Genomic DNA, 19475 nt, shown 5'->3' on the forward strand with positions numbered 1-19475 from the left:
TGACTATAATCACGAGACCATACTTTTTATCAGCAAAACCTGCACAGAACCCATAACCAATAAGGAAATCTTAAGAAAGCAGCAATTTTTCAGTTTTAATGGTGCTTGCTTACAAACTTTAGTAGGGTTATAGATTGTATTTGGATTCCAATGGATAAGGATAATAGAACGGTGGCCGAAAGGTACCGTGAAGCTATACGGTTATACAGAAAACAAGGAGAAAGCGTGGAAAGAAAGGACTCTGTATCGTACCAGAGGCAAGTAGCATCTCTTATTCAACAGTTTAAACTCATAAGGTCAATTGTAGAAGAGTTGAATTTGTTTAGTGACAATGAACGGATTGAGGAAGTTAACACGAACTACTTGCCGTTTCTCAACATTAATTACTATCTTGGTACTTTGTACCTCAATTCAATGACCGACCCAAAGGCGAGAGGAGCCATCAGTGAAGTGGATCCAGTGGAATTCAGACTGGAGAACTTACAAGCCGCCAAAATGTGCCTTATTTCCTATATTATTCAAATACAACAATATGGATTATTAGGAAAGACACAATCGGATAGAGTTAACTCGGTGAAAGACACATTTAATCCGACTTTGGCGGAATTGCAGCCAACAAACATGGCTGAGAAGCGTCAGGAGAAGATTGAAAACTATAAGTTGGAGAAACAGCTTAATTCGAAGTTGGAAGTGTTGGACGATTATTATGATAGAAACGCCGACAATGAGGATGAAGACAAGACGGAATTTTCTCGTTTCGATGAAGATACCATACGGGCGATCTACATTGATCAAATTCGCTTATTTGCATTAAATACGTTTTCATTTATGGAGACTTTGATAATGGAACTTCACGTATTAAGTAACAGACCACCAAAAGAGCAAAGAAACACTTTAAAGCAACCGGAAGATTCGAGACAGAACAACTCAAAGGATAACGATTATGGTTTCACGACTAGATTAGAGCAATTGCCGAACCACAAGAAGGCAATTTCCGAGTTAGTTTCCAAACAGGGAAAGATATTACAACCATTTACCATCACATCGAATAAGCAGCAAATAAAGGACAAGGTATTTGGAACAGGACAAGTGTTACCATCTATGACTGTTGAAGAATACTTGGATTATGAATTGGCCAATGGTAAAATGATGAAGGAAGAGGTCAAGGACAAGAAGAATGAAGGTAGCGACAGCGATGAGGATGATAGTGATGCCGAGTTGGAGAAACGAAACTGGGATGACTGGAAAGACGAGAATCCAAAGGGAAGTGGCAATATGGGTGGAAATATTGGATAAGTTGGAGGTGTACATTCTTTAATGAGAAGTAAATATCCGTACTTTATACTAGTACTATTAGCATATATTGTATCTAATGAATCTTTCTTGTATGAATCCAATTGAATATAATAATGTACATATATGTTTTCTATAAACCATTAATCTAAAATTCTCTTTTCAAATCTTCTTCAAGCTCATTAAACCATTCATGATATTCAAGTTTAAGTTCCTCTAACTTAACTATTGTCAAGGAATTAGAATCCTTTTGCTTGATTATCCATTGGTCATCCTCGTCATCATAACCTTTCAAGCAGTTTAGTATAATCATGTATAACTCCAAGATTTTAAGCTTGTAGTGCTTGATCTCTTCCACTGTTGGTGTGGTAGTATATTGGATCAAGTTGCCGCGTTCGTTCTTGAAACGAGTGATGAACATGTATAACGACTCTATAGCGCCTCTCTTGTCTGTTAATTGATCGGCAGATAAAGCGGTTGAGGAACCAAATAATCTCCAGGAGTACAAGTACTCATAGAGCTTTAATGAACTGGATAACGTAAGCTCGTTATTTGCGATACTTAATAAGATGCTATCGATCAACAAGAAGTTCTTCCTATACAACGCATTTGGATGTGGCGGAAATATAATGGAGATGGAGCGGTCCGCAATTAATTTGTGGATAAAGCGTGTAAATAATTCTGTATAATCGTAAAGATTAGAATTCTTTGGGGATAAGTGGGACAACGCTTCGTAGACCACATCAAAGTTGGAAACTCCCAATGCCAATTCAAAGAGATTTAAATAGTAATGCTGTATTTTCAAAAGTGCATCTTCTTCTGGATAAACTATTCCTTCAAGAATAGAAATAGCCTTACTTTCAAACTCGATTGCGGTAGTCGTGAAATTAGTTTCAACTTTTGATACTTCAGGAGATTTCGTTGTCGTAGTCAATGCTGGTGTTATGAACTTCTGATGGTGCGAATAACGACGAGAGTGAATAGCCTGCGCTCTGGATAATTCAGAAAGGGCATGAAAATACTCAGATTTTTTCAACTCTGGATCGGGATTCTCCAGAAAAATGACATCCAAGAAAATCTTAATATTTACGTTGGATGCCAAAGCATTATACACCTTTTCTTTAAGAGATTGTTGATCTGTGAAATCGAAGGCTTCATATGATTCAAATATATCGAAGAACTCTTTCGCGTCATTGTTGACCAAATGCACCAAACCAATGATGAAGCGGTCAACAACTCTGGAGAGATTCAAATTTTTGAAGAAAGTCTTCTTGATAAACTTTCCTTCATCACGGTTAAGGAGATCAAGTGTAACATCAACGATGAAATTTTGGTAGCTTGATATGATTGTACCGATGAAATAATCGCAGGCCTCGTTCATTCTAGACTCGCGAATTAAGTAATTGAGCTGCGGGTTGTTGTCAACAATTCCTGTCCAGAATAAGGATTTCTCAGTATTATTCAATTCATTGTTTTCAATTCTGGAAGTCTTAGATTGCTTCTTGAAACTTGTATCAAAGATGAAGCCAATGATATCGTAAGTGTTCAACTTATCTATGATCTTATTAAGTAAGAGGAGGATCTGGTCGTTATTATCACAGACAAGAAACAACACAAATAAGTTCAATAATATTGATTTGTGACGAGCAATGATATTCTTGAATGTCACTATGGTGTTTAATTTTTTTGCTGGTGGGATATTGAGAGAACTAGTGTACTTCAGGCTTTCAATATCAGGAATATTTTCGAAGTCAATAGAACCAATGAGAGAATCAAGCAAATCGAAAGCATTTGGAATTAACTCCAATTCCTGAATTATCGAGTTAGTGTCTTCGTCTGACAACTTGTCTCCAATGAAACTATTGTACCACTCAGTAGCTGATTGCGGGCTGAGTTTCGAAGCAGCTCTGATCTTGGCATGAATCCTGTGGAATGTTTTAGTCGATAGGACATTGTTGAGTTTATTTAAGACGCCTGCCAATTTTCCCTCTGGAGAAGTTTTCTTCTTAGAGGAGAACGATTCGTAATAGTGGGATGGTCTGAGGATACTCAATCCATTGACCTGTAAAGTCAAGAGGTACGATTGCGCGGTAAGAGATAATGCTAGGTCCTCTTCTCCTAACTTTTTGAACTCCTCACATAAAGACTCTAATTTGAACCAATTCATTTTACTTTCATACTGGTCCAAATTAGAGGCTGCTTTTATAGTTTCTTCTACCGAGTCTCTTATAGACTTCTTCTTATCCACAGGCTCTAATCCTTTGTATTCACGGAATACATTTAACGAGGTGTATACGATCAAGTTATTATATCTGCCAGAATTCAAGATCTTATTGTAATAATAGTCAGCATCATGATATGGCCCTAACTCCTCAAATGTTTTACCTTCCTGAGAGCTTGACCAGTTAATAGAAACAACACTTCCATCAGAGAAACTGAGTGTATATGTTACTAAGATAGATGACGTGTTGGATTTCCAAAGGATATGGAATTTGATGTGGCCCGCTATAAATTGGGTCTGATAGTCCTGAATGAACCAGAGAGTGTTCTGGAAATTGTTTTCCTCTTGCTCTGAGTTGGATAAAAGCAAGGAATTTGGCAACTCTGGTTGAAAAGTAAGATCGTCCAAGGCAGTTAATTCTATTTTGTTATCTACCGTAGTAATTTCCCAACTTTTAAAGACGTATCTGCTCTTTGTATTGTCAAAATCATTCAGATTTGTGCTATAATATAACGACAAACTCTTCTTGCCGTCCTCAGTAGTATATATTTGGAGATATTTGGCAGGGAACGAAGTTAACCAGGAGCCAGCATCGGCCAATTCTGTAAGTTCTATTGGAGCAAATGCTGGAGAAAGAGCTCTCAAGCTCCATACTTTCAAGACTTTCCTCACCGTCAATGTTGCAATGTACTGATGGTTCAAGCTAATGACGTCAACAATGGCATTGGAAGAAATGCCCTCCAAGATAATCTCCTGCTTGGGGTCTCTTCTAAAGATTCCACTTATGAAGTTCAAAGGAAGCAAGGATGTTGACTCACTGAAAGTCCGAGCCTCGACGTCTCCCAATATCTTGGATCTCCTAAAATGGAGCAATCCTCCGTCTTTCAATGAAACTATAATATTCAATGGGTCTACCGATTTCAATAAAAACGGCGACGAACGCAATTCGAATGAGTACGGTACTGAAATTTGGCCCCATTTGTCAAAACTACTCAATGAAAAGCCCGCACGGCGGTTTGAGCTGCCGCTGACAATAAAATCAGCAAGCAGGATCTTCAATGTGATGAATAGGTAGTTTTCATCGATTAAATCGAGCACTATGAACCCGTCTTCGCCTTCAGGATCAGCAGAAGAGTCAAAGATGACGCTGAATGATTTGCTGGAGATGACACGATGAGGCAATGCTATTTGGAGCGATTGGAATGTGAGATCGAAGTTGTTGACATTGGCATTGATTGGCGTCAAAGTGATTGTTTTCAAGTCATTCAACACGTCACAGGAGACGAAATCAATGAAGCTTTTGGATGCTGACAAGTCAAGGATTGAGCCTGAGTCTGCGAGCTGATTGTGGAACTCTTCTTTGGGAGTTTTCACTTCATTTTTGGTTGGATATTTGAGAGGAAGAGTGATTGCTTGTGTTTGCAAATGGTCTTTGAAGCCCACTACGTTGGACACAGAATACGTCACGTCCATGGTTTTAGGAGGGCTCTTGACACGATTTCAACGCGGTTTTCCACTACAAGCGATATTCTAGTTTCCGAAATGGCCCTTTCCACGACGATTTCCACCACGAATTGTCTAAAAACAGCAATAACAACTGTTTTACGACCATCATTTGAAGCGTTTGAAAATCGGAGAGTTTTGATTTTTTGGGTTTTTTGGTTTTTCTGATGAGCGCGAGTGGTCATGTGATGGAAGTCACGAGGATTTATATTGAATGGAGTGGTGTATGGAGGAGTGGAGTGAAGGAGTGGAGGAAGCAAAGGGATGTAAGGGGGGAGGGGGTGTTTGTATGATTGTTGAGTAGACGGCGGGTTGGTTGAGGAGGAAATATGGTCAAAGTGGAATGTGGAATGTGGAATGTGGAATGTCAAAGTGAACGTAGTATTTCAGTTGTATCCTCAAGATTGTGTTATTCAGTGAGAGTCGATTTCATTTACTATTTTAAGAGTTAAGTATAGTTGAATAAAAAATATCATGGTATGTACCCAGAGAATTTCACTATTTTATCCATGTTCTGGTTCCAAGGGAGTCTGTTGTCCTTGTTGTACTTATTGTACATGTTGTACTTGTTAAGTAGATATAGTAATGCCCATTGGTTATGGCTGCAAAACTTTATTGCTGTGGTGCAGTATACAGTCCGTGTATAAAGACTGATGATGTTAAGGGAGCCATTAATGGGTCTTTCAAGCTGAATCGATATAGTAAATAGAGAATGACGAATAGAAATTGGCTGTTGATAATATGCCCAATATTTATGTTAAAGTTATTACCCACTATAAAACATCAGAATATAATGACTATCTTCCCATCCTAACACAGCGCTACCGTATACAATATATGGTAAAACCAAATATACAGGATCATTGACTGAGTAGCATTAAAGAAAATGTTAAATTAAACAGTACTTCCTAGTAGGCTTTCTCCGTTGTACTTCCTTTCGTAATATCCTCTTTTAATCATCACAACCCACTTACCAGTAACACACAACCACTACATAACAACTAATTGCAACACCAACAAACTCCACATTTTACCCTTCTTCCAAACACATTTCCAGCGCTACCATACACCATCATTACATACACTCTCCCAATCCAATATACACAACCCTCCAAAGCCCATAAAAACGTTAATGATTAAAATTACTTTACTCTTCTTTTTGGAAACACTTCTTTTTAGACGTTGTTAGTGTTGTTATTAGTGTTAGTGTTGTTGATAGTGCTCTGTTAGTGTTAGTGTTGTTGTTCACCCTTCTTGTTTACACTTCTTGTTATACTTCTTGTTACACTTCTTGTCAAATTATAGAGTCTGTGGAAGAGACATCAAAGACGCTGAATATTCGTTTCTCCATATTCCTTGAAAGAACTGTACATCACTTCAAATAGTATAGGAAAGAACACAGATATCAGGGCAATAGACCATTAGACCATTAAACCATTATACCACGGAAGAAGCAAAGGTATATAATAGATAATATACCTCTCTATATGCTTCTTAGAAGAAGGACTTCAAACATTGTATATATAGTCAATAAGTGAAAAGTCAATTAGTCAATTAGTCAATTAGTCAACAACTCACCAAGTCAGTTAGCCAACTAGTCAATAAGACAATAAGTCAATTAGTCAACTAGTCAACTATCCAATCAGTTAACTAGTGAATTAGTCAATAAGTCAATAAGTCAATAAGTTAATAAGTTAATAAGTCAGTCAACAAGTCAGGTAGCCAACTACTCAATAACACAAATCACTAGCCATGTCTTCAGTGGTCTACTACAAGTTTCTCCACCAAAAGAACCGGTCGGTGATCCACTTCGATGGTACCGCCATCAGCGTGTTCGACCTCAAACGTGAAATCATCCAGCAAAACCAATTGGGTACCGGCCAGGATTTCAACTTGAGCCTATATCATTCAGAACAACCAGATATAGAGTACGAACTCGACCAAGATATCATACCGAGGTCGTCTTACGTGTTGGCCAAGAGGTCTCCAGCAGTCTCTAAAAATGCCCGTTTCAGCAACGCTTCTAGATACGTCACGGGTAAACCTCGTATCAATAGAAAGGTCATCAACACATCGAACAATGCTACAGGAACAGGCGTGGCGGGAACCGCCCAAAGACCAATGGACGAAAACATCTCCGAAGAAGACAGAATCAAGTTGATGTTCGAAAACCAATCTAACGCTTGGGCTCAGACCCAGGATGAATTGGCACAGCATAAAATGGTGTACTTCAAGCCAACTCAAGGTGGTGCAGCAAAACAAGAAGATCAGCCTCCTCCAGGTTACATATGTTATAGATGTGGTAAGAAGGACCATTGGATTAAAAACTGTCCTACCAACAGCGACCCGAACTTCGAAGGTAAGAAGATCTTACGTACTACTGGTATTCCAAAGTCGTACTTGAAGACAATTTCTAAGGAAGAGTTGGAGAAGAAGGTGGAATCTGATGCCTTTACTACAAACGAGAATGGTGATATGGTAGACAGTGAAGGAAATGCCATTTTAATCACAGAAGATGGTGATTACGCCATTGCCATGGCGGATAGTAAGACCTGGCTCACATACCAGGAGAAACAACAGAATGCCGCATTAAAGGCTCAACAGGAGTTCGAACAGAAAATCGTAGAATGCATTGAACGAGATGGTAGGCTGGAGTTCTTGGATCCATTGGCTAGTACCAAGAAATTGCTTAAATCACCAATAGTAACAACACCTTGTTGCACAGACAAGTCACGCCTCAAGAAATTAGCTAACTTCAGCTACAATAAGGAAGATTTGGAACAAGTTTTGATTGAAAACGATTTCCATTGTCCTAACTGTGATACCGAAGATATATTTATAGATTCTTTAATACTCAACGAAGAGTTGGAGAAACAGTTAGAGGAGTACACGAAGGAGAAACAGACCGAGTTAGGACTCGAAAACCCATCATCTGAAGGTTCTGTCAAGAGAGCCGCAGAAGACAACGGCGAGGGCCCAGATTCTAAGAGACAGAATACAGTATTGCCTTCAAGGCCGGGCATGTTCGTTCCAGGAATGATGCCAGGAGCTATACCAGGAGCACTTCCACCGCCAGGAGTGATGCCTGCGCCTTTTGCCATTCCTCCAGGAATGCCTGTGCCACCTATGCCGATGTTCATGCCACCTCCACCTCAGTTCAATAGCAATTTGAACCATAATAATCCCAACCAAAACGGTAAATAGTATGTATCAATAGTAGCAATGAATATCTCATTGATGTCAAAGAAGTTGAATTGCCAAAAGTGCTGGAATATGTGGAAGACTTCTACTTATATTGCAAAATTTTGTAGAAAAATTGAAAATATAGTGTCCATGAAATATACATTGATAAAGAATGAAAGATGTTTTTTAGAGTCTAATGTAGCAGGTGAATAAAAAACAAGTAAAGATTACTAAAGTCGTAGGTTTTTGTTCCAAGTGATCTACAAGTATTGGTTACTAGAGAACCAGGGTCATTGCAATACATTTTTTCAGGATCTTTAATATACTTAGTCAATGCAATTGTATAAAGAACTTCAGAATATTGTAATGCACTTGTTTTCTAATCAAAGAACTTCTTAATTCAAAATTTTATAATTTCCATACCTCCACTCTCCTAACACCCCCCACTTTACTCCATCTGCTTCTTGTTGTCTCAACAACCTTCCTAAGAACCTTATACCACTCCCTTCACTATACTTAACGCAGTATTTTCTACGATTAATTCACCATTTTCCCCATTATTCTGATCCACAACACAAATCTCCCAAAATTCCCAAAATAAACAGCCTCTCTCCATTTCACCCCTCCACCTATCCCAACCTACCTCTTTAACCCACAACCACCATCCCTCTCCCTTAATAACAACCCATCCCATCCCATCCAAAATGGCTGCAAACCCTATCACTAACATAAGGAGTAACTACTGCGGCAAGGATCTTAATACCCTACCTAATGAACCCAGGGGTTACCCGGCACTGAAAACCGAAATTTTTCACTGAAAAATTTTCCAGGCTTCAAATAAAAAGCCAATTTGATGATTACTTCTTTTCTCTTGTTGTTTTAGAGTAGTTTGCTTCTTGTGAACTTCTTGTATATGACTTTAGGATATGGAGATCACTGGTGAATAATCATCAGGTTTAGTTTAGCTTTTTTGGTGGTTTTAGAGTGCCCTTAGATGGGCTATAGTAAGGCCATCTCGTATGGTTTAAATGTATGTTTCTTCAATGCAAAGTAGCAGGCTGCTGTCGTCAATTCGGTCAAAAACATTAGTGGATGAACCAACAAAACAATTCAAACTAGAGTATGTGACTTTTCAGAATGATCACAAATTTTTATACTGAAATCGATGTTTTTGGCGTATTTTTGAATTGAATACGGATGGTTTTAACGGAACAGCGTTCTAACATTTACTAGTATATTTGAAGATTATCGAGTGATATTCCATTTCGTGGTTATCTAATGAGTATGTTACTTTCTGAAATACATAACTGGCGGGTTTACTATGATGATTTAACAAAAACAAAGCTGGAATTACTGGCTGAAACTCTATGATTGATAAGTTTTTGCAACGCTTCTGATTTGTAACCCCAGCTGTTATATTAAAAATATGGCTATAGTCATGTACATAATACTAACTAGCATTAGGTATGTTGAAAACAACCAATTCACATCCAATGTCGTCTTTTTTATGAGGAATTATTGCACTGGGCACTGAATATTTTATGAGTGACAACGCATATTCGGTGGGCCTCAGAAACCCACCTTAACTGATTTGTATTGATATTGGATATTCAATTACTGAATTCAATACTAACATTAAAATAGATTTTGCTGTGTCCAGCCTATTCATTTTTGATTGCAATTGTATGTATATTTGCACCGACTTTTCATGAGAAATTAGATGATGATCTTCAAGATGACGAGTCAGAATTTCGGGATTCCCGTTGATGACAACACTTATTTTAATACCATTCATGCCTTTCTGATCAGTTCTAATGAAAACCAAGAATTTTTTATGATCGTTTGGTACTAACTATTCCTAGAACTCTTTTTCTAAGATTATCTCTCTCTTCGCTGCCCGAGGATTTAGCAGTTCTTCGATTGTTTCGATGTTTAGAACTTCAGTAATAGAAGATGATGTTGAAAAAAAATGACAAGCATATGTCTGAATTCTTAAAGAAGAGAAACTTTTTCATGTCTGATATTTATTGAATCTTGATATAATCAATTGAAGTTCTTGTGAAAACCGTTTTTTGATAGCCCTGCTCGAGCTATTAGGATTTCCGGGTTATCACTTGATGGCACAGCCATTGCAATAGTAAATGATGATTACACCACATTTCACGACGGTCTACTGTGTTTTGGGACTGTTAATCCCTAAACCTTGATGACAAATTAGGCCTTGACCGGCCGTGGTTCCTGACCTCTATTGCAATGATTGGATCATCCCGTGAAGTGATTCAAAGGAAAAAGAGCCCCATTTTTGGATTTCTGTATGTATTTTTTGCGGCAACTGCCTACTTCAATACACAGCACCATACTAGATGATGATCACCGATTTTGTTGAGTAATTTACTATGAAACCTCACAAAAATAATTCGATTTGCATGTCAGTCTGATCTAGCATACGTCTTGTATTGTAGTAGGAAGAAGATGTGAAGTTGGTGTCAAGACGATATCAAAAGATATCAAATTGATGTTATCCTCATTCCCTATCCATGATCTCTCATACTAACAGTTTCTCCCTAGTCTACTACCCCATTAATGAAGTCAAATTGTTAACAAGTTATCAAGTTAATACCCTCATTGCCCTCTCATACTAACCGCCTCTCCCCATTCTACTACCCTCTACGACCCCAATAAACACAGTCAATGAGTGGCTCTCGTGGTAACAGCTTCATGCATCCACACTAAATCAGACACTAAAATTAACGTTACCGCCCACAGAAATAGACGTATTTTTTCCGCAGACATTTTGTCTCCTGTAGATAATATTTATAAACCCGGGCAGAACCTGCAGGTGCGCAGGTTGCGCACAATCGTTGTGAAAAATTCCCCATACGGCATCTCGCCAGTCGCCTAAGCTTAAATCTCGATGGGTGTTAGAGGTGAGTTGTAGATGCGTTGTAGATAGGTGTATTGTAGCAGTATTATTGTTATTGTTTAAGTTTAAAGAAGAGAAAATAAAAAAAATTCGAAGAAATAGAGACTCCAAGTCGGTATAATCCAATAACCAGAGATACTATATAACATCTTTTAAAGACACATAGAAAGAAGCTGGTTCAGATGCATTTCCCAGGCCATAATAGTAAAGACAGTCTGCTGCCTTCCCCCAGCCCTTCTCCAAACAATAGGCCCAGCGGAGCAAGCGAAGAACCTCCTCCATACGATTTGTCTAACTCGGAATTGGCACCAAAGCCCAATAAGCAAGAAGGATCCCATAAGAAGGCTCCTCCCATCTTTAAACATAGCACCAGCTCTCTTTTGAGAGAAGGAAGAACGGGTTCGCTGTCTTCTAGTGCCTCAACCGCTGCAACAACCCCAACAAAGAGAAATGTGCCTTATACTCCTTCCAAGGAACAACAGAAGTATATTGATCTGCTCAGTAACTCGTCGAGCTCGGTGAATGCTCTTTCCACCGTTAGTTCGAGTACTCAAACAGAGTACTTTGATGTCTTACCATCGTTCCAGATGTTCCAGTCGATCTTGAAGCGAGACGATAACCAGTTCAGTGAAGATCTTCGGACCCTTCCTCCAGTCTATGGAGATACAGCCAACTCGTCTCCTACACCTCCTAGTGGGTTATCACCAGTAAGTTCGAATAGCCACAGTACTAATATAAGTACGGTGATGGAAAGCGTGAACACCCGGTTGGCAGAATACGAATTAGAACGAGAGCACGAGGAAAGAGGTGACTACTTGTTTGACGAAGATCACGATGTCACTACCAACGAAAGCGAAGAAGAAAGCACCCATAACCAGAATGTTGCCGTAACTCAGGACAGATACGGCCATTCCCCATTGGATAACATCGACAAGCTTCACAAGGCGCCACACTCTCCAATAGATATACAAACATTTGTCACGAAGTTCGTTCCCCAGCCCAACCAGAAGAATGAACTAGAAACTCGGTTGAAAGAATATACCAGTGGAGATATGGTTAATGGTTATATCATTATTACGAACACTTCCGATAAGCCGGTGAATTTTGGTCTTTTTACCGTCTCATTGGAAGGAACTATCAAGGCCACCGAAAGAAACCACGATGCTAACGCTTTGGAAGGTCACAAGTATAGCAAGATTTTAATGAAGAAGTTCTTGAAGATGTATGACTTGAATGCTTCCTATGGATATACAGACATACCCAATAGTGCTGGTATTGAGTATACCGCTTTCTCCACTGACACATCGGATGGAACTCAGATCGGCTTACCCAACGAAAGAGTCTTAGAGCCTCATCAGAAGTATAAGAAATTCTTCACCTTTAGATTTCCTGATAGACTATTAGACAACAGTTGCATTCATTCTATTTTACCGCATGTTTTACCACCTCCATCGATGGGACTCGACAGAACTTGTTTCTATAACCGTGGAAACACGATCCAGTTAAACAAAGCATTGGGATACGGCTTCTTGAACGTGAGAGGAACCCCACTTTTGACGAGGGACTATAGTTTCGAAGATGTAAGTGTCAGCTATACGATTGAAGCCAAATTCATTGACAAGAAGGATACCAAGGACCAAGTACCATTATCAGAAAGTGATATTAACGATTCCAATTCCGATGCCGACTACGTCATCTCCAAGAGCACTCAGTATTTCCTCAGATTCATTCCGGACTTGAAAGAACAGTTGCAAAATGCCAGCAGATCATTCCATTACACACCAGAAACCTATGAGTTCGACGGTATCGACGGTAAGCTTTTCCTTGACTATTTGCATTTAAGTACCTGGAGATATATCCACATGCAAAACTACCAACTCGAGAAGGAAATTGACGATAGACTTGCAAAAGAAGAACTCAGCATTGAAGATATAAAGCACAAGAATCTCATTGTAAGTAACTCAGAAAGTACCAGCTTGACATTGGAAAGAATATTGAGTAAGCAGCACTCGTTTGAAGAGCTGCGGAAGCAACGTGAAAGCGACTATAATGAACAGATACATTATGAGGACCTTAAGATGATAGGATCAAAGACCTCGTTTGAAATCTACGGGAAGAAGAAAAAGATGATATTGTCTTCGTTGATCAAGATAGGTGAACTGAGAATATATGTCAAAGTTCCTAACAAGGTGATTCCTTATACTTCTCCAAAGCTTTTAATGAAGTATAACATGGGTATTGAAGACGATAAGAGCAATACAATAAGTCCAGTGGTTTCTCGTGGTAACTTAACCCCTACCAAAACAGAGAATTCTCTTAGGCCCATTCCTTCATTGACCAGGGTGTCAAGTCACATTTCCGGAATTTATAACAGAAGCGAATCTGATATAATCAGTTCTCTTGACATTAGTTTAATATTTGACCCTGTTGAAAATTCGGCCAAACCTCCTCAGATCAGCTTCGTCGAGACGAATGTCGTTTTCTGGAATTACTACACCGAATATCCATTACCCTTCGAATTAGGATACGATTTCTTCTACGCCAATCCCGATGAAAAATCCAACAAAGCTCAAGATTCTATTGAATTCACTAAGAACAACCTTCAAGAACTTAAGGACCAGGTGTCGAACTACATTCATTTCTTGAAGACAAACCAGGTATTCGTTTCGAAGAATAACTATCTCTACTTGAAGTCTATCAAGAACTTAGGTGTCAAGAAGGACACTATTAAAGACTACTACAAGACAATTAATGCCAACACGCATGCTGAGTTGTTGAACAGCGAATCTTCGTGGAAAGCAAACCAATTGCCTAATAAGAAAATGCAATGGGTTAAGAACTTGACTATTCCATTGATTCCAATTAACAAGAACAACATTAACTTATTGCCCAGCTTCCAGAGTTGTTTGGTGGGCCGCTTATATTGTTTACAGGTTGTTGTGAAGTATAAGGGCAGTGGCAGCGATCAGAATGAGTTTGCAGATAATATGGTCAAGGTAGACGTTCCTATTTTAGTGGGCTAGACTATATAATTGCCATATTAGTGGGCTACACTATATCATTCCCATTTTAGTAGGAGGCTAGACTATATGAAAATTTTCTTCTACACCCCACGAAGTTGGGAGCCCGCCTTCGAATTAATTAGTTCCATTTTTCACAGCCATTTGGATTCCGATTGCTTGGGCTCGCTGGGCAGCAGAGTTTATTATTGAATAAAAATATGGCTATCAATGTTCATGGATTTTGATTGGGAGTCATTAGGAGACATAGAATATTGAAGTTTTTTGCATGCTATACATACTATATACATAAGACTATATATACATAATACTATACATAATACTATACATAATACTATATATACATAATACTATACATAATACTATATATACATAATACTATACATAATACTATATATAAATAATACTAACATAATTCCTAATACTAATATTATTCCTAATACTGATACTGTTCTTAATACTATTCCTAATACTAATACTAATACTAATACTAATACTAATACTAATACTAATACTAATACTATTCTTAATACTCTTCCTACCTACTACAATGAAAATACAGATATATAACATAACATAACCACCCTTACCAGTCATTCCTACCTGTAGAAATGCATATATACCCTATATCACATGTGACTCTTACTCATAATTCCAATACTCAACTTTATTGCCTGGCTGCCCCATTATTTCGTAATTCTCTGCTACAATCACCGCCCCGCCATACTCACCACTGCAATTTTACAACTTTTACTCTACTACCTTAATACCACGGCTGCAATCACGACGCCAATCAGTACAACATCTCTTCGCATCCACACCACTCCAATTCCTCTCCTACAACTCTCACCACTGCTCCAATTCCTCTCCAACAACTCTCACTCCTACAAATCCTAACTCTCACACTCCCCTCCACTCTAACTCCCCCTCCATCCACACCTCCCCAATAATCCCCAATTTAATGCACATCCGTTGATCTCACTGAAAATTTTTCAGTCTTCACTATACGGATGAGTCATTCCCAATTAGGCAATCCATTCATGAAAAATTTGCTAGCCGCGATTCGCTATCAGTGATTGGCCGTGGCAGTGTATATATAGTTTTTCATGGGCCTGGGATAAATTTTCCAGGGCGGATTTGTTTTTGGTATTTGGTAGAAGTTTCTTCTTTTAAGAGTAGTGGTACAGTTCTCCGAGAAAAGTTCGAGTTTTAGCCTGGAACCGTCTAGTAAAATCAGCCTAGAAGTGGTAGTACTTACAGTTGTTACTCCATTGCCCGTTGACTGAAAAATTGCTATTGCTACGATTACTGACAGTGAAAAATTGGTAACTACTACATTCAAATCGATTCAAAATGCTTAGAGCCTTCAGACACTTAGGAAACGCTCAATCCAAGCGTTTCTTGGCCACCGCCGCCGAGGGGTTCACCAACAAGACCTCCCAGTTGGACAGGGCCACATTAACCATCAAGGATGGCCCTGTTTTCAGTGGTTACTCCTTCGGTTCCAACAAAAACGTCAGTGGTGAGGCCGTTTTCACCACCTCTTTGGTCGGATACCCTGAGTCCATGACTGACCCTTCCTACAAGGGTCAAATTTTGTGTTTCACCCAGCCTTTGATTGGTAATTACGGTGTTCCATCATCTACCAAGAGAGATCACTTTAACTTGTTGAAGTACATGGAGAGTCCTAGCGTCCAATGTATTGGTATTGTTGTGGCTGATGTCGCCTTGGAATACTCCCATTGGACTGCTGTTGAGTCTTTACAGCAATGGTGTCAAAGATCCGGTGTCGCTGCTATTTCTGGTGTTGACACCAGACAATTGGTTTCTTACCTCAGAGACAAGGGTTCTTCGTTAGCCAAGATCACCATTGGTGAAGAATACGATGCCGACGAAGATGCTGCTTTTGAAGACCCAGGTTCTGTTAACTTGGTCCACAAGGTAACCACCAAGGCCCCTTTTCACATTGCTTGTCCTCCAGAGCACTCCAAGAACGTCCACATCGCTGTTTTGGACTGTGGCGCTAAAGAGAACATCTTGCGTTGTTTAGTTGAGAGAGGTGCTTCTTTGACAGTTTTCCCATACAACTACCCAATTCACAAGATTGCCAACAAGTTCGACGGTATCTTCATTTCCAACGGTCCTGGTGATCCAACCCATTGTTCCAGTACTGTCGAGCACTTGAAACAGACTATTAAAGAGCAACCAGAATTACCAATTTTCGGTATTTGCTTGGGACACCAGTTGTTGGCTTTGGCCAGTGGTGCTAAGACCGTTAAATTGAAATACGGTAACAGAGCCCACAACATCCCAGCATTAGACTTGATCTCTGGTAAGTGTCACATTACTTCGCAAAACCACGGTTACGCCGTCGACGCCTCCACTTTGTCCAACGAATGGGAACCATACTTCACTAACTTGAACGACTTGAGTAATGAAGGTATGAAGCACAAGACCAGACCTATTTTCTCTACTCAATTCCATCCAGAAGCCAAAGGTGGTCCACTTGACACTGCATTCTTATTCGACAAATTCTTCGAGAACATCGATGTTTACAGAACCAACAACGGTTTGAACTTGGTTAACATCGACAACAGTTTGTTGGTGGATATCTTGCCAAAGGAGAGAGTTGTCTAAGGAGCTAGCTTCTAGGTGAAAAATAATAGTATATGTAAAACGATTGCAAAAAGGTCATATAGAGAATTGGATTTAGTAAGTAATTAGGTAATACAAATAATGTCCTAAATGTCCCATTGATGTCGTATATGTTTTCCTTGGGAGGTTTGTAGAGGAGTTTGGCGACAGTTTATATGGTAGGATTGATCCTACGGTGCCTCGAGGTTTGAACCGGTGATTTTTCTTCATAGCCCATTGTTATGATGGGATCGACGTTGTTTTCTTTGATTTATTCCATACGCTGAGGACCCTGCTCTGCCAACATCAAGGGCTCGTATACACGGGATCGAACTTTGTGGTTACGGAATTATAGAGTGTTACCACTCTTTGTCTTCAGTTAAATAATAGTACAATATTAAGAACAGAAAATATTCACAACCGTTATATCAACTCGATGCGATAGCAAAAACACCCATGGACAGTACGACTCGTTCCCGTCGTATAGCCGTATAATTCGATCTGAATGCTACTCCTCAAAATGCTGCGTGACAGCATCCCGTACCTAATTCTATTTACTGTCCTTCTTATACTCCTTAATGTACTCATCATCCCATCCGGACTCGTTTAGAAATGGATGTGAAAAATCACACCATAAATTCTCAGGGCAGCATAAATTTCCTAATCGGGAACGGTTTAAACGCGGCCATTTTTTTTGCGTCCAAAGACGTCGGATGATTCTATACGACGATAACTGAAGATATGTAAATGAAGCATAATGTAGTGTGTATTGTGACATGGGATGAAGAAGGTGGTATGTGTAGCGTGTGGAGCGAAACGGGCTATAATATGTGAGCAGCGGATATGAGGGGGCCTGTACGAAGACTTGGATTTATATATAAGAGATGCAAAGGCACTGACAGTTGTATTTTGTGAAGAATTGTGAGAGATCAGCCTTTCGAATCCTAATAACACGGAGTATCCACTTCTTGTTTGAACCCTAAGAAACACATTCTGTTTGGTGAACTACTACCAGTTTTAGAATGTTTGAGCACGTATCTTCCCTTCTGCATATTTTGACCAACCTGCTGGCGGTGCTGGACGGTGTTGTGCCAGCATCATACCCCCAGGTACTCCATACCTTGCAAAAGTTGTCTCAAGTTGACCCAATTGTTTCCAAGTTGAACTACATAGAGAAATTGTGGGCATCATGGTACATCTATATGGATAATGATATTTTGGCTACAGGCTTGTTATTCTTCTTAGTTCACGAATTCATGTACTTTGGAAGATGTTTGCCATGGTGGATCATAGATCAACTTCCTGTTTTCAACAGATACAAGATTCAGCCTACAAAGATCCCATCTAATAAAGAACAATGGGAGTGTTTGAAATCAGTGTTAAAGTCCCATTTGTTAGTCGAAGCCTTACCAATTTGGTTATTCCACCCACTTTGTTCTGAATTGAAGATTTCCATTGAAGTTCCATTCCCAGACAAATGGGTTATGACTGCCCAAATCGCTTTCTTCTTCTTTATGGAAGACACCTGGCATTACTGGTTCCACAGATTGTTTCACCAAGGCTGGTTCTACAAGAACATTCATAAGGTTCACCACAAGTATGCTGCTCCTTTCGGATTGGCTGCAGAGTATGCCCACCCAGCAGAAGTTATGGCACTTGGTGTCGGTACAGTAGGATTCCCAGTTCTCTATGCCTATGTTGCTAAGAATTTCACCAACCTTAACTTGCCAGACTTGCATCTTTTCACTATTACTATCTGGATTACTATGAGATTAATGCAAGCAGTGGACTCCCACTCTGGTTACGACTTCCCATGGTCATTGAATAAGTTCTTGCCATTCTGGGCTGGTGCCGAACACCACGACGCTCATCACCATTTCTTTATTGGTAACTACGCTAGTTCCTTCAGATGGTATGACTACGTCTTGGGTACCGAGAGTGGTCCTCTTGGAAAGAGAGGTAGAGAGCAGAAGATGATTAGCAGAGCTGAGGGTGTTGCTAAGAAGAAGGTTTAGTTATGGGCTGGCTTCGCACATTAATTACATACGGAGGAATACGCTAGAGATATAGCACATACATACCATCATACACGAAGTTCACATTTGGCATAATAGATTAGATATAAAGTTGTAGGGAGTACCCATGTGAAAGGTATTGAGTAGATGGACATCCTGAATTGTAGGGCTACATGCCATATCAGTTTAAATCAGTATATTTAGTTTACCTTTCTTGTCAATGGGTGGTCAATGAAACCAAATAGTTTAGTTGCAACCACTTTCTATATAGTAAACTAAATTTAGTTATATTTTGGGTATTTCGACTTATCCGAGAGGTACACCCGAAACCGAAAGGTACACCCGAACCCAATATAGACCCGAACCTTAAACTAAACTTAAAAGTAGTTAAAATTTACTAAATTGATCCGGAGCCGGAGCCGGAGCTGGAGCTGGAGCAGAGTAGTAAATCTAATTAAACTTGTAGTTATCAGATCTCAATTGAATGTGGAAATGCCTGAAATATCTACTTCCACTTCCGTTTCAGACCCACACCTACGATTCACACTCTGACCCAATTCACATCACCATATATATACCATGTAGCATACACGTATCCACCCAACAACAGCACCCACGACCAGTACCCACCACCAACCCAATAGCACCCACTACACATACTCATCTCAAAATTCGCAGCCAAA

At 39.4% G+C, this 19475-nt stretch overlaps 6 protein-coding genes across 6 annotated transcripts; 5 read left to right on the top strand and 1 right to left on the bottom strand. All coding sequences in view use genetic code 12, as the record gives it.

The window, feature by feature from the left end:
* Positions 1–116: 116 nt before the first annotated feature.
* On the top strand, positions 117–1366 carry RJT20DRAFT_129415 (uncharacterized protein). The gene has a single exon (XM_064917496.1). It carries the CDS (start codon positions 151–153, stop codon positions 1294–1296), a length of 1146 nt encoding a protein of 381 aa, XP_064772903.1. The 5' UTR covers positions 117–150; the 3' UTR covers positions 1297–1366.
* RJT20DRAFT_129416 (uncharacterized protein) lies at positions 1367–5121 on the bottom strand. The gene has a single exon (XM_064917497.1). It carries the CDS (start codon positions 4985–4987, stop codon positions 1442–1444), a length of 3546 nt encoding a protein of 1181 aa, XP_064772904.1. The 5' UTR covers positions 4988–5121; the 3' UTR covers positions 1367–1441.
* A 1648-nt stretch (positions 5122–6769) lies between these two features.
* Positions 6770–8221, top strand: RJT20DRAFT_668 (cleavage polyadenylation factor subunit; the record flags this gene model as incomplete). The annotated part of the gene is made up of 1 exon (XM_064921153.1): positions 6770–8221. The coding sequence occupies one exon, from the start codon at positions 6770–6772 to the stop codon at positions 8219–8221; it is 1452 nt and encodes a 483-aa protein (XP_064772905.1).
* Positions 8222–11169: 2948 nt separating this feature from the next.
* Positions 11170–14486, top strand: RJT20DRAFT_129428 (ubiquitin-ubiquitin ligase). The gene has a single exon (XM_064917498.1). It carries the CDS (start codon positions 11306–11308, stop codon positions 14144–14146), a length of 2841 nt encoding a protein of 946 aa, XP_064772906.1. The 5' UTR covers positions 11170–11305; the 3' UTR covers positions 14147–14486.
* Positions 14487–15118: 632 nt separating this feature from the next.
* CPA1 (carbamoyl-phosphate synthase (glutamine-hydrolyzing)) lies at positions 15119–17054 on the top strand. Its single transcript, XM_064920504.1, has one exon. The coding sequence runs from the start codon at positions 15497–15499 to the stop codon at positions 16778–16780; it is 1284 nt and encodes a 427-aa protein (XP_064772907.1). The 5' UTR covers positions 15119–15496; the 3' UTR covers positions 16781–17054.
* A 642-nt stretch (positions 17055–17696) lies between these two features.
* ERG251 (Erg251p) lies at positions 17697–18792 on the top strand (the record flags this gene model as incomplete). The annotated part of the gene is made up of 2 exons (XM_064919039.1): positions 17697–17860; positions 17918–18792. Exons 1-2 carry the CDS (start codon positions 17800–17802, stop codon positions 18790–18792), a joined length of 936 nt encoding a protein of 311 aa, XP_064772908.1. The 5' UTR covers positions 17697–17799.
* Positions 18793–19475: the final 683 nt, after the last annotated feature.

Source organism: Scheffersomyces xylosifermentans (assembly GCF_036884685.1).
Source record: "Scheffersomyces xylosifermentans strain CBS 12540 chromosome Unknown RJT20scaffold_6, whole genome shotgun sequence".
NCBI lineage: Eukaryota > Fungi > Ascomycota > Pichiomycetes > Serinales > Debaryomycetaceae > Scheffersomyces > Scheffersomyces xylosifermentans.